We start from the raw sequence: 26343 nt of genomic DNA, 5'->3' as shown, positions 1-26343 counted from the left end.
TACACGTGGCTTAAACTTCTGCAATTGGAATCCATAACAAAAGAACGTAACACAACAGCACTTTGGGTTGTAAAACATAAAACGAAGCTAGGGACCGCCACAACACCTGAGGGTGAGTGATGCTAAGTGTGACTCAAATTAAATACATAACAAAAGCGTTGGGTTCGCGGTTACGACAGTGTCATTATTGACGCAGCAGAGGATACCTGTATAGCAATCTTTTGTGAACCCAGCTATCACACATTCAGGCGTGAATTAATGGAAAAGGACACGACAGCGGTTGATTACCGTACTGGCTCCCTGCCCCCCCCCCCCCCCCCCCATCGTAGGCCCTATGTATGTACGTACGTATTAATGTATTATATATGATATATGTATATATATGATATATTTATATATTTATGCATATACTTATGTCATATACATACATATGTACGTAAGAAGACAGATATATAGATAGATGTACGATCTCTCACATTAACTGTACATTGATGACAACTTAATAAATCGCGATATGATAAAACCTGTTTTTCGAATAAATGCGTTAAATAATACTTGTGTCTCTTGGTACACTATATTGAAACGACCATCCACCAACCATCTCTTGCAACCAATTTGCTTTTTAATTTTTACTTCACTGTGAATAGCACTGAAAGTCTGTGTTTTGATGACTGAGTACATTTGAAATTAAAGCAAATTTCAGAGTCTGTTATGTTTTTACTACGTTTGCCGAATCCAGTCGGAGCAAAGACAAGCAACCCTATATTATCGTCACTGTCATGGTCTGCACATACACGTAATTCTACAGTTTCTATTTACATTCGTGTCGCAGTAAATACCCTACTTTTTTCGAGATTGGCTGTGGATGCGATATATCATACCCTCTTAACATTTTTGTTTGTAGTTTGAAGACAGAATCGAAAAAGTTATAAAATAACCAAACCAATGTCAATTTTAGATAAACCATTTTAATCTCCACTTAGGCCCTATTATTATGAAGAGGACTTTGTTCGTGGGTAATATTTGCTATAGATTTATAAGGTACATGTATATCGCATATTGAAACAAACCAGTATTAGACTTTGTACTGACAAAAATTGAAAGAGCGTACCATTGTATAGGCCTAATAGACTATAGTCAGGTCATTTCCCTATACCCCACTCCCCCCCCCCCCCCCCTCCGTCGAAAGCAGTGTTAGGTGTTCATCACATAATATGAAGCAATCAGCCTTATAAGCCTGGTAGCTATAGAACTACTTGGAACCATACTTAAGGCCTGCATATTCCACTTTTTTTTTCTGTTTCTCCTTCTCCCTCCCTTACCTACATTATGTAATGATATATTATGTATGTATGTATGTATGTATGTATGTATATATATATATGTATGTGTGTGTGTGTGTGTTTCTGCGTGTGTCTGAGTGTAGGGTATACAAACATGCGTACATATCAGCACGTTGTCCTTAGCGAGATCCGGAACAAGATCCGGAGTATACTGTGTGAAATTAAACTTATTGTCCGTATATGCAGCAACATCATTTACATTTCTATCCGTTGGATCATATTTCAGCTTCATGATAGCTGGTGCGAAAAGTACCGTTGAACTTAGCTAGAGAGCCACCTCACATTTTAGATCCTGGTCAGTTGGCTGAAATGACATAATCAGGGTTGTGTGGGAGTCTGATACTGATACAATTTAAATTCGATATCAATTTCCTCAGAGCTGCATTTGGAGGAGAAAAAAAAGGAGTTTCCTCAGCTTTGCGCGCATTCTTCCTCTTCAATTGGGATAGCTGCTATACTAAATATTAATGATTTTGTTTAACATTATAGATTGCCGAAGATATTTGTAAGAAAATGACATGATAATCAATGAGAAGTAATTTTTTCAAAGTGTTTTAGATCTATATGATTCGGTATCCGTTTGTCCGTTCATCTGTCATGTATTTTGTGTCATCTCATTCGGCATTTTTTCCCCTCTCATTTGCCGTGGGAAGTACCTTTTCAAATGTAAGAACACAAATTGTTTTCCCTTATCTTTCGTTGTTTTTTTAAGTACGGAATGGTATTGAATTTTGTATGATTCAACCGGTAGTACTCTTTAGTTTCTCCCCGCAATCTTATATCACGATACCGTCTCCTCACTTTTCCCACTATTTGAATTTATTTCCCGTTCCAGCTTCTCCTTTTTTTAATGATTTGCGGACAAGGTATGTTAACTTACATTCATTTCCGCTTGGTGTTGTGTCGATATCATATCGTTTACCTTTAGTTTTCATGCTTTTGGACATTGAATTTATCCCCCCCCCCTTCTACATTTTTACCTCCTTGCCCGCTCTTCTCCTTCTTGCCATACTCAATCCTACACTTACAAATATCACTTCCTGTTAAGCAATACTCTCACCTATCCCATTATTGATGCTCAGGTGTGATGTGTATTAATATCACGTACTTTATCTTTATGTAGGCTTATATCATCAGTGCTATTTTAATTTCATTTATGAGTCTGATGTAAAGCAATCGTATCAGCCTTCGAGCTAGCTGCTGGATTGTTATTTTACACTTGCACAATAAACCATATTGAATTGAATTGGTCACACGTTTTCAAACTTATTTTGATTATTATGACAAGACAGGAAATCATTCATTCACAGGACAGAAACTGTTCGTTGGCTTACAGCTAATAAGTGTCTTACCCCTTCCCTTTTCTGCGGCAATGCCGAAGATCATTCCGCACAGAAAGCACCCGAACAACTTCGCCAAGGCCTTCGCACCCTGGCCGAGTCCCGTGCGCTCAGTTCTCCATTCCTTGTTATCAGTCAATATAACAGCCTTATCGTCTGTCCACTTAGTTTCTCCGTTCTTTCCAGCTTGATATTCCTTCGATTCCGACGGAACCTTTTCTTCCGTCCTCCCGGCGACTTTCCGATGCATGTTGTCGCCGATCGGGTCGCCACCTTTCTCGAGATCCTGTTCGGCAGCAGGGGCTGAACTGGCAACGTATTCGACAGGGATTTTTGGGCTTGCTAGTGAGGTGGCTCTCGCACTGTGCAAGCCACGCTCGTTTGCGTCTGTTTGACTCACGTCAGTGAAATGCCGCTCGTCAACGCTACGCTGCGGTTGGGGCATTGTTGCTGCGCTCTCTTGACGGCTTGTAGCAGACGGTGTGTTTGTCAATGACCGGTACGTGTCGCCACTACCGAGCACTTCAATGGGGGCGTCTCCACTGTCGGCCTCTCCGGGGAGCAGAACTTGATGAACTGATGTCATGGTGGACAGAGGAACTCGCTTTTATACTTGTAGAATCTATATCACTCGTTACGCGCCATGGATTCTTTCACACGGGCGGCTTGGTTGGTACAAAAGTGCAGTGACATCTATAGATCCCAGCAACTATAATGGAAACAACGAGAAATCAGAAACACTTAATGTTGAGGTTTATCTCACGATCATAATGCAATTTTAGTAATTTTGGACTTATCAATTGCAAACAACATCTGACATCGCTCAGGAAAAAGTGATAATGAAAATGACGATAAAAAAAATATTAAGTTTGTCTTTCACAGAAGAAAAGGTCACTTGGCGAAAAGTTAGAAAGCAATATATGTAAGACCAAACTTTTAAGACTGAATGACCAAGATGTCAAGTTTTAATAATGAAAAGCGACCGCTTTAACATACTCATTTCTTTCATTACATAATTATCAACAAAATAAAATGTAATTTCCGTAATCAATCGCTAAGACTTAATTCTAGCCAGTTATGGTATTAACGTTCGTTCCCAATATTGTTCTGAAATAATAAGGAAAAAACGAAGTATTGAGTCTTTTTACAACTAACCCCCCTAGCTGACTTCACTTTTCCGCTGAAGATGAAGTTTGAGACATTTGTGGATGTCATATTCAGAACTTCAGTTTAGATGAATGCAACTTTTCTATAATAATTCACGACTATCCTGCGGAGTAATCATTTTCATTTTATCCTCTTATAAACTTTTTTTTTTCGTGTTCTTAGAAACAAAACAAGGTGAATGCTTAATTAAGTGATTTTATGTAAACAGAGTCATTTCAGTGTATATGAAATACGTCATAATATAATGTTTACCTCCATACGCTGCAATGATCTATTCTTGGATTGATTCGTGTGTTTGCTTTGGGGTTTTTTTTCTTCATAGAATTCAGTTTGTTGGATAATTGGTCGTGCACGCTGACAAGATTATACCAATTCAAACTGTCTATAAAGACATTATGCCATTACACCATCAGAAGCAATATTGTAATATGATGATGACGTAACAAGGATTTACATAAATTCAATTCTTAGAAAACTAATCCCAAAAAGGGGGGAACAACTTGTACTCTTCAGAAATGGCGTGAATATATTCCATCACGCACACTCAGCATCATAATACTGGTCGTCATGAAGCAATGCATATAATAATATATCACATCTCCGGCGGATTCACCCCACATGAAAATCATTGGTAAGCGGTCGGCTGCCAATAGCACAGGCTAGTCCCCTACCAGCACAACTTATGACATTTATCATTCCGGAACATACACACCGTTCTTACTCGGGCCAGTATTATATACACGGTTTAACTCGAGGCCACGTATGATGCGGAAGTTCTTTTCATATTTTCACGAATATGCTTGTCAGAAAATCAATTAAGCTTTGTTTCACTGCATATATCTTGCATTGGGAAAAACTGGAATGGAACTGGCGGAAGTCATTGAATCTGCAAAAAGTCTGATGTGAATTGTTTAAAATCAATTTGAAACAGGAACTTCGATCTTCTAAAAGATTATTGCCAATCAGATTGAATTTAATGAACTTTATCAAATCAAAGTCATGCTTCAATGATTTTATTCATATTATTCCTTGCAGATCTTCGGCGTCTTCTGAAGTTGTCCACAGTATTTTCGTCATGTTGATTAAATGTGGTCAGTTTTGGAACACATCATTATGTTAAAGTATTGGCAGAGGAACTGTGAAGGGCTTTTGAAAGAAGTGTGATACCTCTATTGGTCCCCTTACAGTGATCCTCAACGGCTAAGGCAGTGGTTTTGGTTAAACGAATGGACTTCTCACTCCTTAACGCGTAGGCGTTTGTTGTGATTTCATGCTGAGAAAATCCACTCATTAAAGTGGATTTGCCCGGCTCGGGTTCTTGAACCCTTAGCGTTAGAGTGCGGCTTATCCCCGACCTTATTCAATGACCCACAAGAAGGGAATACTCTTAGAAAACCCCAATAAATTACAGGAGAGGAAAGAAAAGAAAAGAATGGGACAAGTACCTGCTGCAGTCCCCCGGTATCAAGCAATCGCTCACTTGAACGACGGTACTGTCATACTCTATAGCAGAATAATAAAAACAGAGGAATATAGGATCAGTCTCCAACAAGTAGAAATCTTCCGAGCAAAAATTTTAGTTTTTGTTTGTTTGTTTGTTTGTTTGTTTGTTTGTTTGTTTGCATTTTTCTTCTCTTTTTTTTTCTTGGGGGGGGGGGGGTAGTGCATCACGCAAAAATTTTCTTAATAGTCCTTCTCCTTAATCTTAGCCGGTTGAGGAAGAACTGATTTTGCTACAACACCCCTGCCCGAGTATACTCGGGACTCGTCCTCAACAGGTTAAAATGTTTTTGCCATGTTGCTCCTATTTAACGGATAATGTTTTTGCTTCGATTTATCTCGTTGCTGAGCAATGCTCTCATTTCACTTGTTCCTCTATCCTATTCAGAGTTCAGTCAGTTTCACGCTCTCTTACGATGAATTTTTAGGAACTTTGATTCATACTCAGTATATCGTTATGGTCTACATTAAAAAAAAAATGAAATAAACTGAAACTTAGAATCAATTAAATCGTGTATAATAGCCAACGTTGTATTCATTAATGACAATGTTTCTTTGTCACTGGTTCCACTGTCAACTCTATGCGAATCCTCCTTTCAGGTCTGGTCGGCCGCAGCCTTAAGTTATGAGTGGAAATTATGACTAAAAAAAAAAAAAAAATCAGTGCTCTTTGTAAACAACTAAATGGTTTTGACTTGTGATCGCGCTGATTGACGATAACATTGTCTTCTTATGATAAGAGAATCAAAATGGGCACATTAAACATTATGTATGAATGTACTGTCCGCAAATTATCTATTTCTATCTTTCATCATAACCTAGCCATGAATTAATTGGCAAAACAAGATATCAATGACTCCGTATATTCCTAATATTATAGGTACCAATGGTGAATATATAAATGAATACATTATTATGTACGAAACTTAGTAATGACATACATAAAAGTAGGAAGGGAAAATGAATAGATGTACAAACAAAATAAATATCGGATGGAACTATCAAGAAAAATCTTGGCTTCGGTGATCTGAAAACATCGTAAAACTTTATCAGTTTTGACTCTGGGCTCTGTAATATACTATTTGGAAAGTGCTGCAAGTACTGTAATCGCTGTACAGTGGGTCCGAACACGATCGACACTGTGCGACTAACATTGGTGAGCGCTCTCTACGTCCACTTACAGCATAACCGGAGGAGACGCGCAATGGAATGCTAAAATCTAAATCACCATTCCTTTCCCTTATATTAGAGCAACAACAACCTCATGAAAAGCAAATATGAATGATTTGATAGTTGCTTATAAAAAGATTTACATATGGATAGTGATTTATTATTGTTCATTATTACATAAAACTTTCGATGTGGCTTAATATTTTAGAATAATTATTCAAGTATAGTCGCGACGAATTTTTCTCCTCTGGAATACGGTACGCATTTTTCTTAAATCCGTTTTTTAATTCTCAGTGTACTTCTCAATTTCATTGATCAAAATTTACGGCTGGTCCTTGGAAAAAATAAAAACAAGACAAATTTTTGAAAACAAGACCGTAGCCGAATAAAGATATGTCATCAGTTTACTCAGAATGAATTTCCTTGTGTTCCAACAGCATGCTGCGAACACATAAATCCGAACATTTATTATAACGCAGACGCTACCACATAGCTCCTAACTATTTCTGTTAAGACTTTTATACCTTATCAACAATACTGTCGATATCTTTCTTGCATAGTTGCACTATTTTTCTCGACATCTACCTTGACCCTTTCTGAAATATTTTTTCAGAAAGGACTATGAAGCAACCCTGTCAGAGATTCCATTATTAATACTATTGACTGAAAGAAAGACCGCACGAGGCATTGGTGAAATATTTTGTAATTTTATACTTTTTCGCTTATTCTGAATTCTGAATGTGTTGTGCTTCGTCTGTCTTTCGATACAGTCATCGAATTGCAACAATACTACTACTACAGGAAAATAAACCCATACAGAAGTTACTACAAATGGAAATAATCCCTTAATGATCTCTAACTATTGAATCATATCTTGAAAGTACGACAAACCTAATGCCTATTAATTGCTGCCTTGGAAATATATTACATCTTTTAAAAGAATACAAATTGCACATAAGCGATATGACAAAACAGAATACTTTATAACCAGCACGACTCTGTTTGTTTATAGATCATAATCTTCAGCGCAAGATGGCGCTAATTTCTTTCTCATGTCGGGATTTTTTTTTTTTTTTTTTTTTGCACTATGAACTCGACTTGAATGCGGAGTTGCATTTCATTCAAAAACATGATATGCTGTGGCCCTGTGGGTGAAAATCGTACACAGTGTAAAATATGAGCAAGGGGAATTCCAGGCCACTTTAAATGTTACTCCGAGAAGGAAGAATTCATACAACAAGCATAGCAATGACAATTTGGTCAAATCGGATTAAAAGTAAAGAAGTTATGAAATCTATACGATTCGCTAAAATTTTGAATAACAGTTCTTGAAGAGTTGATATGAATACTTAAATGAGTGAGCTAATTATGTCATGCCCTCAAGGCTTTTCACTGACCGTGTAAATAAAAAACTTTAGAATACTCATCAGTAAGATATATTAGCATTTAAGACTGGGGTTATTGCGTTTGAACGAAAACTTGAAAATTACACAATATCATGTGCAAACTATATGGCAAGTTTTGAAGGGTGACATCATCAGTTCAGCTCACTACTTGCATATTCATATTGACTGTTCAAGAACGATTCCATGAAAAATTAGCGAAGCTTCACAGTTTCATAACTTCGTTATTTTTCATGCGACTTTGATCAAATTATAATTGTTGTGCTCAGGAAAAATTGTACTCCTTCCTTCAGACTAACTTTCAACTGGTCCAGATTTCGTACTCAATAAACTCTGTTCATCATCGTCCAGTTGTAAAACTTGGTTTCTTGAGGTATCATAACAACATTAATAATCGAAAATGATCATAGATATTTGTTATATCATCATAATAAGAATTAGTGATAGGTCTACTGTTATCATCACCATTATTTTCAAAATTATCATTGATGCTTGGTATCTAAAATAATAAGATTCTGTTTCCAACAAGACGGGCTATCTATATTCTCCCATTATCAGAGTAAAATGTATGCATGCTGCAATCAAAGGGCCGTTCTCACAATGTGACCCAACACCGACTTCAAGCCGAGCCGTCGCGAGGGCTCGTAGCATCTCACTGCTGTTGGCACTCATACTTATACCGTCACGTCTCGGCCCACCAACATGCACACCCAATTTTATGACTATTCAAATCATCGTTATCACCACCAAAAAAAAAAAAAAATGATTCAAATGGTTAAAATGATTCAGACAAATGATTCAAACAGCGCTGCTATTAATTGGAATTCATAATGATGATTCTTTAGGGGGTGGAGTGGCATTCAACGCGTAATAAGAGCAGCATTAAGGCCATATTATGATTTTTCCCCGCTCTAATTGCTCTTTTCACGCCTTGCCATTTCGTTCTCGAAAGCTAGCTCATACGGATGGATCACCTTTCCAAAAGTAACCTTGCTTAGATTTGAACGCAATGATGAATTACTTGCGATACCATAGCTTACAAAATCTGCAGGAACATCGCACGCACAAACCTGTGATGTTTCGCAATTTACAATGCTACAATTCTCTTCATAATCTACAAAAATTGAAGTCCTGTAACAAAAACGGACCTTTCACATTGGCCACACCGCGATAACATGACGATACAAGCCACCTCCTTCACCTGTTCAAACAACTTATTAAAACATAAAATGTCACACTTCGTGCTTACCTTTGTTTCTACTTATGTTTGCTGAAATATTTCGAAGGATGCTCGCCTCCTCGTTCAATGTCAAGCTTTCAAAATTCAGGCTCAAAATTTGGAGACGAGGTCTCGCAGGGATCTACACGACCGCAATAAAGATAATGCGACGTATGCGCACACCATTCGTATTATTTGTCTCTTCGATACGACTATTAATAGACGTACACTAATCCTTTTTCTACTGACTGTCAATCCGAGCGTGTTCACACAAGCGAGCACTCCGGCAGGCAGACTTAAGTGAAGAACTGTTTCCAGTTTGTTGTGTACCACAGAGAAGCTATCTAATATGATTCGCTTTTTGTTCTACTGCCTCAAGAGTTGAGACTAATTTATTTTTCCCGTTAGTGCATGAAAGGACGACAAGGGCTTATGATCCTGTAAAAGAGAAATGGCGCGCTTGCAGAAGAAAATGTGTAGAGAATTGTATACATTGTTTTGTGAGCAACGGCGCCCTCGAAAACAGGATACTACTTATTTTATTGATTTCACAAATAAAAAAGAGAATACAAAAGCACAGGTCAATGGGAGGTGGGTGATGACATCATCATCATCATCATTATCATCATCAGTGGCGGATTCAGAGCGGGCCCACCGGGTGCGCGCCCCTTCTTTATTTTTTTTTAAAATAAAAGAAATAAAAAGGAAAAAAGGGGCACCTCCTTTAAGTTTGTAAGGGCGCCTCCCCTTTACGGAATTCCTGGATCCGCCCCTGATCATCATCATTATCATCATCATTATCATCATCATCATCATCATCATCACCATCAACATCACCACCATCATCATCATCATCATCATCATCACCCTCTCCGATTGATATACTCTCTTGGTTGCTTCTGACGTCACTGTCTTCTGAAGCATACAGATATAAAAAATTTCATATTCTTATTCTGAGTCCAATTTTGATGAAACCTCTACCGTCCTCTTGTTTTACTTTAAATATGGTCTGAATTTGCACTTAAATCCTTTGCACATGTTCAAATTGAGTTACGACTTACTTTTGGGAGATAATTATTATGAGGTAACAGTCATACTGGTGGTAGCAATGTTAATGTGGATGAAAATGATTGAAATTACTGTAAAGATAAATAAAAATAATCATACTGTCGCTTATGATGATGATCATGATGCTTCTGCTCCTCAGGATGATAATAATAATGATAACGTTATTGTTTATCATTATGATAATGATAACAATAATAATTATTATCGTATATCTATTGTTAGTATGACTGTTTTTATCATTGCTATTATAATCATGACTGTAATATCGCCAACAATCAATGTATACTCCTGGTTAAATATGAAGCAAGCATAAAGAATTGAGTCTGAACGCACCCGTCTTCTAATCCTGTTAAAGTGACACAATCCCACGCAGCGATCATCTCGCCTTTCTCTTCTTTCTCTTGACATACACTGGCGCGCATTGTAATACCTCAGCCGTGGACCATACTCGCAACCCGTGGTACAATCAGGATTCCTTTGTATTATTTCAGAATTGATCCGCGCCATTATCGATCAGCGTTTTTAAGCGAGTTTTACAAGGGACTGCAAGCTGTGAAGAAAATGAACATCGATTTTCTGGCCCGGTAGGGAATGGATATTTTGACATTCGTAAGAAATGTTCCCTCCGGCCGACATTTTTATCTCCGCGATCTGGTATTTGTGAAAATAGCTATGCTCCGCAGCGAGAGACCAGACGAAATGTCATGACAACTAAACAAAACATGCGTTCAAGAGGAACAACAGCTAAATGTAATGATAGATAGCTACTGGAGAAATCGTGATGATAGTTTGTTGGAGCCCCTTCCCATTTGCATTCTTCTTTTTTTTTGTCATGAAAAACTTAGTACGCCGGCTAAAACAGGTGGCATTTCGAGCAATGTCTCATTTAATCAGTCCGACATGATTTTTCAGGCCTAAAGAAGAAAACATTAAATAATCCCCTTTACAAAGAGGAGGAGAAGTAGCGGGAGAAATTAGAACGGAAAAGTATAGAACGATGACATCGACAACACTATCAAGAATGATGACGGTGGCTTTTTTAGTACGTTTTCTGTATTGCAAATCATCGGACTCGATCGAGTCTGTCACCTGGCGCCAAGTTCCCAAAGCACCGCTTTCATAAAGCTACCGCATTTCAGAATAAACTTTACCATCTTTAACAGATAGGAAAGAGATACAATCAATTATCATCATACCTACTGACGCTGCCTGATTTGCTTTTTAAACGCGACCACTACTGGCAGTTCCGAAGTCTGCTTTTGTCATTGAAACGAGTTTTCGAGAATCTGCATCCACTTGTCATGTCATGCTCTTCATAAATCCTGCTTTCGTCTCTCTTTATTGGAAATTACCAGCTCGTTGTCGTTTTATGCTTTTTTTTCCCCACGCATGTTTTTTTTTTTTTTAAATCTAAAAGACTAATCATAGCTTAAACTAGATGAAAAGTGAACTCTGATCACTTCACACTTTCCCGTAGATTGTATGGTGTAAATTGACTGACTGTTTTCCCTATCACTATGATGCAAAAGATTTAGCTGGGCTGTACATACACAGGGTATGATGCTCAGAGGGATTAGGTTCCGGTGTTCGCTTGTTTGCCGAGAGAGTGGTTGGATACGGCACGAGCCACGGTAGGAAGTGAAATCTCAATACTCGCGATGCCATCATAACGCTCTTTGGGTTTACTGAGTGTTGGCTGGTAAATGGATGCAGTATGATTAAGTTGAGAAGCCTTAGTGATGTTGCGTGTTTGCTGTCACATAGAAAGTCATGTGTATGTGCTGATTTCCTTGCTCGACATGAAATTTTCCATCAACCAATCATTTTCGCTGACAAATAAAAGATATCTTTGCTCCAATTATAAATTGTGAGCGATAGCCCGGTTAGAAACGAATTAAAGTGACAGATACGAGCATCCAGTGCTTCTCTGCCACTAGGAAACTTTCAACAACTTTCCTATTTTCTAGAGTAAACTGAATAATATATATTAATATGTTAATATTTGAGACTTGAAAATTAGAAACTTGAAAGCCCAAGGTTTTGTCATATAAAAAGCTGTTATAATACAAATCAGTAACTCAAAGTTCTCTTATAGTCTTGCAAAGGGCAGAAATCAAAATGTTCAGCGCCTTTCCCTATACTGCATTTATGTATTCATGCTGGGTTGACATGGCAACCAGATTTATGAATGACTAGCAATCTTTGGAGGTCAATCATCAATAGTATTTTTTTAATATTTTCTTGCCACTTTTTGATTATTCATTTATAGTTAGTTAAGTAGTTCGTGTTTATCATCTACATGTAAATTATTTCTTTCACGCTGAGAAATCTGGCATGATCTTTTTTTTCATGATTATGCATTTCCATCAATTTGCACAATTTGTTGTTGTTGTTTTTTCGCAACAGTAGTGGTAGTTTCATGCTTGCCCGCGGAAATTGGTTAACACCATACACACACAACCACACACAAACGCTCCCTTTCTCTCTGTCTCAAATATGTGTATAAAATCATGATGCAAATACATGTAATACAATTCAACAAAATGGCGGATAGTTATTATTTGGTATACCCCAGGGTACCAAAAAACCTCTTCATATTGATATTCATTTTTGTCTTCCTTTTCTTCCAGTGGCTCTTTCGTCATCTCCGTGTCAGCCCCAGTGCGTTCACTTTTTATGCACGTGTCATGAAAGCTCTTCTTCAAGCCACTCGAGAGTAAAAGACCGTCGGATCAAGTAAGGATTGTAACAAGTGTACCGGCTTCACGCCACAATCTAGTATGGGTATACTAGGAACAGCTCAACGTGGCCAAATAATAGGCATAGGTTCTTAAGGCCAACAAAATCTGATGTTACCAAGTCAATAAAGTTGTTTTTAGCAACACCAAAAAAAAAAAAAAAAAAAAAAAAAAGAGAGAGTAAAAAACCGAATCAATTCTTCTTATAATCACTGCCATGCGGTCGTCAAAATGAGACGCAACGTGTAAGCCGACAGGGATTAGAATGTGGCACTGATTTTGGCTGGGCTTACAATCAGCCACCTCAGGGATGAACAAGTATGATATATAAGGGCCTGGTTGTTACTATCAAGTATTGTCTATAACCCTCTTTGTGGTCGCTATATATAGCGCTCTAATATTTCGGTAATGTACGTAACCCTGGTACATGATTGGGCCATCTTCCTAGTAAAGCTCTGCTCATACATGAAGTCCTTTACGGATCTTGAGATGCCTTTACCTTCTAGAGTAGTTCACAAATTTTACAAGCTATGCTTTTCTTGTGAAATCCTCTTTCCATGTATACAGTTACAAAATAAGATTGTATTGCTTCTTGTTTATCCAAACCAAAGTTGATATTATTATGATATTGTACAATGTGTTAATGTTTAGTTGAAGCTTTTTTATATGTGATTCTAAGTTCCTTAAAATCTTGTGTACTCTTGTAAGCGTCATGTATATCAATTTGTATTACTTTATATGGAAATAAAATAATTTTGAATTGAATTGAATTGAATTAAATGAAGATGGTCTCCTGCATTTCTAATTTTATATGATATTGTATACATATATACATATATACATATATATATATATCATACATATATATATATATAAATATATATATATATATATATATATATATATATGATATATAGTATTATTCTTTACACCCAATTTGAACTGTTCCTTATAATCGTACAATTTACATTCACTTTGACATTGCTGTATATTTTTTCCTATACGTTTACTTTATACAATCGTATACAATCTGTATTAATGCGTTGGAACAATTCATATGATTTATGATACATCGTTAAATATTGTTATACATTGTAATGGAAACGGAATGCAGAAATAAACTGAACTGAACTGAACCCTGGTCCTTGCCTAAGTGATAAGCCAAAAACTCGAGAGTTGGATAAGAAATTATGTCAGTATTCGTAACTCAAACTTTACAGCACACAAAGATATTCATTACCTGGATTAACTGATTGATTGAGAATATTACTGAGAATGTTTAAAGTTGAAATGATTATGATTTTTATTTCTTTACAGAAGTTATAATCATTATCAAGATCTTTGCCATCATTATAATAATCATCATTGTCATCACCATCATGTTCACCGCAATGATTATGATTTGGCAATGAGTAAGACAACTTGCAAATAATATATGTCTATGGTACAAACATTAAAATCAAGTTATTAAAATATACCAATTATTATAAGGTGTTTGGAGGATATGGCATCTTCAAAATGAGCGGTCATAAGTGTCCCTCAATGTACAGGTGCCTATATACACGTGATATACTTGTTTGTCAATTTGAGTAAGAATGGAGCAAATATAAGGGAGGAGAATAGAATTCTCACAAAACCAGAAGTTAGGGGATAATGTAGACTATAGCGACCTGACAGAAACGTTCTCATTCCTATTTTTTTTTTTCGGGGGGGGGGGGGATTAACGTACAATTTAGAGGAAAAGTTTAGAGAAAATAGAGATGTACTAAAGTCGGGAATATAGATTTCAAGAGCTCGTGCGGGAATGAACCCAACTTGTAAACGAAATCGCGAATGTTTGTATATCAGGTCTGGGAATGGATCCAATCCAATCTATATGATGTTTGCGTTTATGCAGGTGCAGAGAATGGATCTAGTTCGATAACTTGAAACCGACTCGGGAATATGGACTTAAATCGATGTTTTCAAGTGTCCTGTGAACATCCCCACTACTACTGGATCTATAAACAAAGCCCAGATTTAGTCTTGACTCGGGCTTCTTATTCATAACTCTGAGAGCTGGTTATCCCTCAATCACCAACCACTCAAATCCTTCCTATTTTTCTCCCACTCTCTCGAGAAAGGTCAGTTTTGTCCATCCGTTTACTGTGTGCATTATAGGAGACCACTCGAAATCCCCTTTCACACACTAACTGAAAGCAAACAACGGCTTAAAAATTGCATTTTAAACTCCCCCACCCCTCCCCCAAAGAGTCGCCAAACTAAAGACGACACTGCGTACTGATGTCAGAGATTTTTCTCTCAGCTGGAAAGGAAACGCTTGAATAAGATCTGCCTTATGGGAGATTATCGTTTTCCTTTCTATCTTTCTACTGTGCTCCACTGTCATTTCGATCATTCTTCTATACACGTCAATGTATTTCATGCAAATATGACTTTTTATAAAATCATTACATGTATGTATGATTACGTGATGAAATTAGCCACTTCGAAAAGACAATGGTTTTGACATTTTGATCAAATCACAGGTATTTGCAGAACAATAACCCACCTAACATGCCTAAGTTGGGAACTATGCACAGTTTAGGAATTTTACTAATCTTCTGTTAATGAAATCCACCCCTCTCCATCAAAATTTGTGCATGCAATCTCTTAAAAAATGTCGTTGTCTATGCTGCAGCATGTGGGTGAGTGAAATCCGTCTATACATAGATGATTAGATAATACAATTAAGTGTACGAACAACTTTCAACTTATTGTATCTATTGGAATCGACAATCATTGTCGTGAGACATTTTATGATTGACAAAAGAAGTAAACAGAGACTGTCCATACGGGTCCGGATATCATAGCGACTCTGGGGAGAATTGTATGCCGAAAGATGGGTCATAATGGGCTCATTTTGTAGTATACCACCATATAAAGGCGGTCTGTTCAAAGAGTGGAACGGCTTTTTAGTGAAAGGAAAATGCTTCAATGGGAGAGTCGCCACGAGGGAATTGTCCGAAAATAGTCAATAATCTCAGCCTCAGGTTTAGCATTATTATTTTGTGACGCTGCAAAAGAATCCGCCTTCATTTCTAATGTGGGGCATCTTTTAGGGTAGCAGTAGTGACGTGCATCCAGCATTGAGGGCTTCAGGAAAAGAATAAAAACAATTCGGCTTCTTCTCTTCGTCTCTACCTTTCCAGTGGTGTCATTGCGACAAAAAGTTTCATCCATGATCAGATCAGCTATCCATGCAAACCGGAAAACTCAATTCAATGTCTTAACAATGTCGTCAACTATACATTACAAAATTTTACGGCTGACCAAGGACTTCCGTGAGATTTACGTACACTTATAAGTTAAAAATGAGCGCTTTCTACGATAAAGGCGTGTGGAACGTACTTTTGTCGGGGTTGGCAAATCAAAAACAAGAGCACTGTAATCAAATTACCAATACTAAGTGGAACATTCAAATGTACGTATGTAGCTCTCTAATATTGTTTGCATGTATTGCATGTACATCTTTATTTCTTCGTGCATTTCATCCTTTCTTTATTCGTTCATTATGACATATTATGTGTATATGGGTCTTTTTTGTTTCATTTTCCGCCGCCCTTTTTGGTTCAGTGACCTTTATGCAATTTTCTATAAATCCATCTTATCGGTATATATCAACACATCTCAGAAAAGGATATTCTGTTTGCATACCTTCTTCATCAAGTCTAATGTCACATCACCACATGTCGATATCAATTCCCACTATTATTATTAGCCTTACCCAACTGTACTTAATTAATTTTCCAGGGTGTGAACGTTTCGCTTTGTCTTTTGATGCGAAAACTTCTTTCTTTATCATACGTGACACACACAAATTACATTGTCACAAAGCATGATGATGCTCGAGAATGAGTAAATCGCTCTTTATTATCACAAAAGGAGGACACGGTCTTGTATATAAACAAAACTTGTTTGTTTGTTTGTTTCTGGCGATTTCCTCTAAAGAGTGGAAGCCAGGTATAATGGCAGTCATTCAACTTGTTTGGCTGTTTTTGTTTGTTCGTTCGGAGCTCTGTCTGTGTTTCCGTCATTATACTTTCAAAATGTTTCCCTATTTAGGAGAATAGTTATACCGTCGATATTAATTTTTCAATTCAATTCAATTCAATTCAATTCAATTCAATTCAATTCAATTCAATTCAATTCAATTCAATTGTATTTCCACTTGTTGTCGTATTATCATTTAAATAAGTTAGTCCCGGATTTAAGCTCTATAATGAATCCATGTTATTTTATGCCACATTGCTTGTGGAAAACATGTATTTATACACCAACAGTTTTGATTTGGACATGCAACGATTTGTTGTAATTCAATTCAATTCAGTTCAATTCAATTTTATTCAATTCTATCGTGATCTAAATTTATATATATATATATATATATATATATACATATATATATATATATATATATATATATATATATATATATATATTCTAATCTATATCGACCCAGCATAGCAGCACACACTGAAGATTTTTGTAGTTTAAAGTATCCCTATAGTGGACTAGCGGTTTACAGTTATGTATCACCCATTTTAGGTGATGACCAAACCTATAGTTCTGAGTACATTGAATAACATGGAAGGAAAGGAGATCACGACTACATTTTAATTGTGTCTATATGGTGTGATAGATTTGGAGACATACCACTGTCTGCCTGCCTTTTATTTGTCAGTAAATCAACCTTATACGTTGTTATTGCGTTGAAGTTCCTACACCATGCACTGAAATATGGGGAAGGAATACTGCATGACTTTTTCGCACGTGTTTGTCACGACCTAAGTAACCTGGGATTCGACGCTCTTTGCGGGGAGGTGTAAATCAGGTTGGATTCTCCATTGGAGGAGGCAAGCTTTTCGCGGGCAAATACTCACCTCAGTGAAAAGCACGTCCCTATTAAAGAACAGTTACATGTTGTGTGCACATGTATCGGTATTTTGTGGTAGGCCTACTCTTGCCACAAAAAGGTAACTAAACATGTATCATGGTCACGGTGCCTCGAATTCAAAATTAAAGTTGGGTATAGAGCATATTTTTTCTAAATTCTTCCTGTATTGTCGAAAACCTCCGGAGAGTATACACTTGCACAGTTATGGTATTCATAATTTCACGCGTAACAGACATAAGACTGAATGCATGAAAAAATGCAGATATTATAGAAGTACAATTTGTATGTACATGTTTTTAAGAAAGGTTTGATTAAGTTAAAACGATTTTGTTCTGCCCCGGCTACTATACTTGAAGGTGACATCTTTGATCTTTGATTTAAAGGTGTCAATATAAAAATGCCGGGTTCGCTACATGTTGAGGCAGGTGGTTCCACAGGCGGGTGTTGTCTGGGGAAAACAGCCTTCTTAGTTACAATGATGTGTGGGTTTATTTTAACCATTCAAGTCGTATCCAGTCATTCTTGCAAAAACAAAAACAAAAACAAACACAAAAACATTTTAACTACTATACCGACACTAATTGATGTCGTCAAAATCGTACATCAGTTATTAATACGTGCAACTAATTATGGCAGTGATGCTTTTAGCCATTATTTTTTACCATTAAATTATCGTCATTCTCATCTTTAAACATTCATAATCAACGCCATTACCGGATATTAAAGGGGACCTCCGGATGATTTTCAGACTTTTACATTTGAACAACTATAAATCGGTTAAACTGAGTACAGAGTTTCAGAATTTATAGTGATTAGGATGAGGAATGAGAATGTTTTCAGAATTCATAATATATTGCAATGAACAAGGATGATGACATGGCAGTCTCACCATAAGAATGTATGAGTTGGGGCTCAAGGAAGCAGAACATAAGAAGGAGGCATGCTTTGATTCTTCACAGGCGACCTTGGTAAGCAAGTGGTATTGTAATGGAATTACACTGCTACATTTCTGAAATATGTGAGGCTCTGATGTCATCAACACTGTTCGGTGTGATTTGTTTAAGATTTTCAGTTTATTGGTTTCTCTGCTCAAGGACCACAAGAAAGTCCACGAATCTATACAAAGAGTTGTCGATTTATGTCTATCTTTACATGATGTGAAAATTATGAAAATCGTCTGGAATGCCCCTTTAACTGTGATCTCATTATAACGAAACAGTGGAGCAGAGAAAAAGACACACTCACGGCTCTCATAACTGCTCAGTAGAATATATGGGAGATTAGAGGTTTCGTCCAAAATATTGCTCTTCGAATGAGTGAAAAAAACCTTTAATGACAGTAATCGTATACGACCTGTCTCGTGCATGTCGTGTGGTTGTAGTTAGCAGGTTATTCTTTCTCTAATTCATTCATACGGCAAAGCAATCGTATGACATCGAATTCTGAAATTATTCTTGTGTGCTGGTTCATTTCAGTATACAGCTTGATGCAGAACTCAAAACCGAAGCACTCTGTCACCTGCCGAGAACGATGATTAGTATATTCATCGGATTCAAATATCCCTAAAAACTCCTTACAATGCCTAGATCACTTTCTCGAAGGCACTGGGAGAAGAACTGGATTTGTTGGTACGGCTATCGTATATCATGTCTGTAATGCAACATCATCATTTAACTTTTTGTTATATTCACTCATGAATGTGACATCTATTTTTTCCCATCATGCAATTGACGCATGACTGACAAAGCTTTAAAAAATTGAACAAGATAGCTGATATAAAGTTGAGCTATTGCGGAAGAAGGATGTTTCTTGCAACCTTATTACGCAGATATACTAATTCAGACGATATACATATATATATAAATATATACACTCTCTCTCTCGACGCTCCTTCTCCAATGCTTAACACCTTCTATGTCAGAGACTTTGCGAGCAGCGTGTACAGCGTTATGGGGGTTTCCGTACCAAGATGCATTTTTTTTAAAACCACTAGAGATATTTGTGTTTGAAATGATTTGAACTTGAATATCGGATTAGACATTCACTTCTGTTCCCCACGTCACCTTCAGACAGGTTATTGTAGAGAGCGTTGAATCTCTTCGCAATTTGTGCAGATTTATGCCGGGGTTATACAGCATGACAATAATTGCATGCCTTACCACTGGCTTTGATGTTCCATGCTCCAAGTCGCTCTTTCATGGAGTTTGGATATGGAGACCACAGAAATTGTTGGCAATTTCAGTAATCTGCATAAGGTTTATTTCAGAGGAAATGTTGAAATCCAGTAAGAAACTTGGTGGTAGTATTCCTTTATGCTTCAGATTTGAAAAATTAAAGTAAATACGGAAAATTGGTTTTGAAATAGCTGCGATATCCAAATCTGTATTTTTAGATGTCTGAGACATTTCAATACCAATTTTCATGAAATAAACTTTGAATTATGTTTAGAATTGTATGTTCTTTCATATTTCATCAGTGGTTTCTCATTATATCACAAAAACGTTGGAAATTTGAAGCCCCATCTCAACCAAAAATGATACCATCCCTTCACTGGCGTAGCCAGGGGGGGGGGGGGGGGGGGGCGATGGGGGCGGTCGCCCCCCCTAAGATTTGGACCGGGGATTTGGGAGGCGGAAAAAAAAAAATGCGTGTATACTGTATGCATGCACATGAAGCGGATCTCCTTTGCAACCTTTCATCAAATAAGATATTTTTTTTTAATATTTCACTCAAAGTGTGCACCAGATCGTTGAATTTCAATTCAAAATATGCAAAATCTCTCGTGCTTGGGAGGGGGTATCCCCCTCCCAAACCCTCCCCCTCTGTGCCTCTTTCCCTAGCTAAGTACACTTTTTAGATTTACAAAAAATTCTGAATAATTCTGGGTGCAGAAGACTTATATTCCGAAAACTGAAGGTTCCCTCATGTATAAGGGGAATTTCCCTTTTAATCGACCCTTTCCTCCCTCAGCCCACCCCCCATCAGTTTGTGTGTGTGTGTGTGTGTGTGTGTGTGTGTGATTTCCCAAATGTTGCTTCCATCAAATATGCGTTTGCGAGATATCTCAATTTGAACCTTAAAAAGATAAAAGCTCCATCGGAAGGGAAGGGTGGAGATAATACTCGCCCACGCCTTCTCCCTGCTCGCCCCCCCCCCCCCGCCATGCAAAGAAGTAGACTGTGGCTATACCCAGATCGCTTTATTTCAATTCTAAAAACGCAAAAGCTCCGCGAGCGGGAGGGGGAATCCCCCTTCCCCTAAGCTCTACCTCACTAGACTTTATACATACGCACAGATGGTGCACATTCGGAATAAGAGCTAAATTCCGTGATTTTAACACTTCGATGAAAAAGTACTGCACCAAAAATTTGCACCAGATCGCTGAATTTCAGGTCTGAAAACGCAAAATCACCTTCGTGTGGGAGGGGATATGCCCCTATCTACACCCTCGTGTGCATGCTTTTTCTGTTTGATTGCTGAACAGACAGCGTTCATGATATTCAGTGTAAGAATATACAAGAAGACTAGTGTATTTAAATTATACCATTTTATAGGCAAATTGTTCAATAATAATCTACACTAAAATATACTGCAACCTTATTAAACAAGTGGGACTGTTTCAACTCGTTAAAACACGCAAAAACATGCATCAAATTGCACCATTTGCAACATCAAAATGCAAAAAGTTCTTACCGTGGGAGGGGGGACACCCCCCTCCCACACCCTCCCCTACCCCCTCGTTCGCTCCACTCGCTCGGGTTAAGTCGCGTTCATGATATTCAGTGAAAAGAATTTATACAAGAAGTGTATTGGAATTATACCATTTTATAGGCAAATTGGTCAATAATAATCTACACTAAAATATACTTGTACTGCTACCTTCAACAAGTGGGACTGTTTCACGTCAATAAAACGCGCAAAAACATGCTTCAAATTGCACCATTTGCAAAATCAAAATGCAAAAAGTTCTTACCGTGGGAGGGGGGACACCCCCCTCCCACACCCTCCCCTCCCCCCTCGCTCGCTCCGCTCGCTCGGGTTCAGTCGCGTTCATGATATTCAGTGAACAGAATTAATACAAGAAGTGTATTGGAATTATACCATTTTATAGGCAAATTGGTCAATAATAATCTACACTAAAATATACTGCTACCTTAAACAAATGGGACTGTTTCACGTCGATAAAACGCGCAAAAACATGCATCAAATTGCACCATTTGCAACATCAAAATGCAAAAAAGTTCTTATACCGTGGGAGGGGGACACCCCCCTCCCACACCCTCCCCTCCCCCTCGCTCGCTCCACTCGCTTGGGTTCAGTCGCGTTCATGATATTCAGTGAAAAGAATTAATACAAGAAGTGTATCTAAATTATATCATTTTATATAGGCAAATTGTTCAATAATAATCTACACTCAAATATACTGTTACCTTAAACAAATGGGACTGTTTCACGTCAATAAAACGCGCAAAAACATGCATCAAATTACACCATTTGCAAAATCAAAATGCAAAAAGTTCTTACCGTGGGAGGGGGACACCCCCCCTCCCACACCCTCCCCTCCCCCCTCGCTCGCTCCGCTCGCTCGGGCTCAGTCGCGTTCATGATATTCAGTGAAAAGAATTAATACAAGAAGTGTATCTAAATTATATCATTTTATATAGGCAAATTGTTCAATAATAATCTACACTCAAATATACTGTTACCTTAAACAAATGGGACTGTTTCACGTCGATAAAACGCGCAAAAACATGCATCAAATTGCACCATTTGCAACATCAGAATGCAAAAAGTTCTTACCGTGGGAGGGGGGACACCCCCCTCCCACGCCCTCCCCTATACCCACACGCTCGCTCCGCTCGCTCGGGTTCAGTCGCGTTCATAATATTCAGTAAAAAGAATTGATACAAGAAGTGTATCTAAATTATACCATTTTATAGGCAAATTGTTCAATAATAATCGACATCAAAATAAACTGCTACCATAAACAAGTGGGACTGTTTCACGTCGATAAAACGCGCAAAAACATGCATCAAATTGCACCATTTGCAACATCAAAATGCAAAAAGTTCTTACTGTGGGAGGAGGGACACCCCCCTCCCACACCCTCCCCTACCCCCTCGCTCGCTCCGCTCGCCCGGGCTCAGTCGCGTTCATGATATTCAGTGAAAAGAATTAATACAAGAAGTGTATCTAAATTATATCATTTTATAGGCAAATTGTTCAATGATAATCTACATCAAAATAAACTGCTACCATAAACAAGTGGGACTGTTTCACGTCGATAAAACGCGCAAAAACATGCATCAAATTGCACCATTTACAACATCCAAATGCAAAAAGTTCTTACCGTGGGAGGGGGGACACCCCCCTCCCACACCCTCCCCCCCTCGCTCGCTCCGCTCGCTCGGGCTCGGTCGCTTCGCTCCCTCGCAGACTAACCGCCCCCCCTAAGATGAAATCCTGGCTACGCCGTTGCATCCCTTTGATGATGTACTACTTTTCATTTATTTTTGATGGCATGTACTATTTTTGTACACTTATTGATGTCGAAATTATTGAAAGGGACAGCGAACTGCTTTACCAGCTGCTCTCCTAAATATAGATTGTTGTGATTTAGGAGTGATGCATACTTAAAGAAGCAGTCTCATTTGTCAAAGCAATTGATTAGCATCTGCGATTGTAGAGCGCACAACATCTCACGGAGACTGGGTAGGGGAAATTCTGGTTTCTTCTTTTTCGCTAACAACCCTCTCTTTACAGATAAGATTTGGCGTGCAATAGAATTTCGATTGGACAAAGTGGTATATCGTGTTTGTACAGTTTATACACCCAAGATATAATGAACACGGTTATAACGAAATTCTGGTTACAACGAAATAAAAATTCCAGGTCGCAAAATTTTTTAATTATTGTTTATTTGTTCGGGCATGACGAAATTTCGAAATAACGAAAGAAAACCGCCGGTCCTGAGGACTTCGCAATAAAGGTAGTCCACTACATGAAGAGTCGAGTCATGAACTCTCGTCTCTCTCCTCTCTCAATTTATAATGTGATTTATAACATGGTTAATCTCTCTTCCGAATTAGTTACAATATTCAGAAATGATGACAACATCGTCAGAGCATGATTTTCTTGCTTTCCTGAGTGATCCGTGACTGTAAGTACTCATCTGTTTGTGTTTGTCTTCTTGAATATGATATTTCATGCCGAGTAATGCACATGATGAAGACATACTACATGACAGTAACACTATTTCCTCGAGAAGTGTAAGTGCAAATTCAGTACAATGTGTTTCCCGTAAGTGCATATCTATTTAAGGAATGATATTGCTGCAAGTTTTAATGAGCTTTCGCAGTTACCCTTAAGATACAGAATGAAAACGGCACGATCATGCTTGTGCAGTACGAATATCAACAACTGATAAAAACGAATATGTTACTTACGACTGTCAAGGTGCCTCCAACCGTCCCTTCAAACTTGGTCAGGGAGAAAGGTTTGTTCCATCATGTATCTGATTAAACAGCTCTATGTGACGGCTGAAAATCAGGTCAAGTCAGAAAAAATGGAAAAGGGTCGCTCCATATTATGACATCTTGACAAGCAACAGAGGCAATCTTTTTTCTCTATCCTTCTCTCAGTCCCTTGCAAAGTGGCGTAATCTCACACAGACATGATACCCTTTGAAGAGTGACAGGGTGAATGAAATGGTGCAGTCCCTTTTCGGCTTGAGTCGTCTCAGCTTAGTGTGGGATTTCTCCTTGTCAGGGGAAGAGTGTGTGCTCAGCGTAAACTAGATTTTCAATATATAGCCAATGGCTAGACGAAGAGCAAGAAAAAGGGGGAGGTGGTGGCGGTGGGGGGGGGGGGGGAGAAGAGAGAATATGTGTGTACGTGCGTTTATGTGTTTGTGTCTGATGATATATGACTATAAGGTGAGAGAATTTGACCAAAGATGATATAAATCATTATGCAAATTTTGGAAGACAACATTTTGTCACGTAAACCACTTCACCTTGCTAAGTGGATCTACAATCGAAGTAGGCCTATATTCTGTTGTGGGAAATAGAAGAGCTCAGTTTGGAAAGTCTCTTTCCTCGATTATAATACAGGGGTATTTTGTCAAGATTATTATTTTACCTTAATAAACAATGATGAGTGTCACTTTAATGGTACATGTATTTCGATCATTATTCATTATGAATATACGTGTTCTCCCGTTACAGACAAGCATCAGTGCATCACAGTGATACGTGTTCGGGATATATGGAGCAGGATAAATACCCCTGTCGTCCATTTACTGGCAAAGTATATGATTGCGCGGGTTTTCTATGGTACAGACAATGGCCGGATAACACGGGATGCTTTCTCCGCGAAACCCCTCAAATGAGTGAAATGTTGGAACTAATGACAAAAACATACAAACTAGCCCTCAGGTGCAATACAGCTCAGCGCAGGATGAAGGGAGCAGAGCGTATATGACAGAAAACAAAGCGGAGGGAAAATACGCCAAGACCGGGAGACTTAACTTGCCAGACTTATGATGTAATAAGAAAGGAGATCCTGAAAGGGATACACCAGGTCCGGAGAAAGATAGATCGAGAGATCGGATGAGGGGTGAGGGAGGGTGACAGATTAAAATGGCGCGTCTTTAGACGAATAAGGATCTAAAACAGATACATGTAGATGAATATTGATTCTGAACTCCCATGCTATGAACACAGACATTTTGTTTCTATGTGTATATTAAAGTGATCATTTTTATGTACTATGTTGCAAACTGTAACAGGATATGAAATCATCGTTCCTCTCCCTTTATCACCGAATACACTTGAAAATATAATAGCATATTTGTCAACATTTCACTGCTCTTCGTAATTGTCTGGCTGATACACCTCATTCGATAGTGATCCACATCATATCATATCGCTGTGGCATAGTGGATAAGACTCTCGATCCACTCCCGATCGGAAGACCCGAGTTCGAGTTCCGTCCAGTGCTTGCGTCCTTGGAAAAGATGTTTTACCCACCACGTCCCTCTCGACCCAGGTGTATAAATGGGTACCTGGCAATGCTAGGGTAATAATAATATCAGGGCCCTCTGGTAGAGCAGTGGCAACACTGAAGAGGCTACCCTGGGTAAACAAGACCTTATTATTATCATATTATTATATATCCTTAATTGATATAACTATACATCTTATGATTAATTATCGATTTGTATGGCTGAAATCGCGGGCAAACTTCGACAACTGCCTGCCCCGCACTCTTAAAGTACCCAAACTGCCCCTGTATAGTGCCAAATTGCCTCTATTATGATACAATTAATTTCTTTTTGGTACGTTATAGGCCTATAACGCGATGTTGCATGGACGGGAACGTGTATTATTAGATTGCATTGATAACGCTTGGCTTTCATAGCGTGAGAAGTGACCCTTGTGTGACGCGATCGCGGTCAT

General features: G+C 38.1%; 1 protein-coding gene across 1 annotated transcript in view; it reads right to left on the bottom strand.

Annotated features, from left to right (window-relative positions):
- Positions 1–3269, bottom strand: part of LOC139720024 (thiosulfate transporter TsuA-like) — a 49938-nt gene extending 46669 nt beyond the window's left edge. The window contains exon 1 of the mRNA XM_071631400.1: positions 2696–3269. Coding sequence (XP_071487501.1) covers positions 2696–3269 — 574 coding nt within the window. The remainder of the gene's footprint in view (positions 1–2695) is intronic.
- Positions 3270–26343: the final 23074 nt, after the last annotated feature.

Source organism: Diadema antillarum, unplaced genomic scaffold, assembly GCF_040938485.1.
Source record: "Diadema antillarum isolate AM-2024a unplaced genomic scaffold, OU_Dant_1.0 scf00000119, whole genome shotgun sequence".
Taxonomy (NCBI): domain Eukaryota; kingdom Metazoa; phylum Echinodermata; class Echinoidea; order Diadematoida; family Diadematidae; genus Diadema; species Diadema antillarum.
The sequence above is the reverse complement of the archived record's forward strand: the minus strand, read 5'-3'. Positions and strand labels throughout refer to the sequence as shown.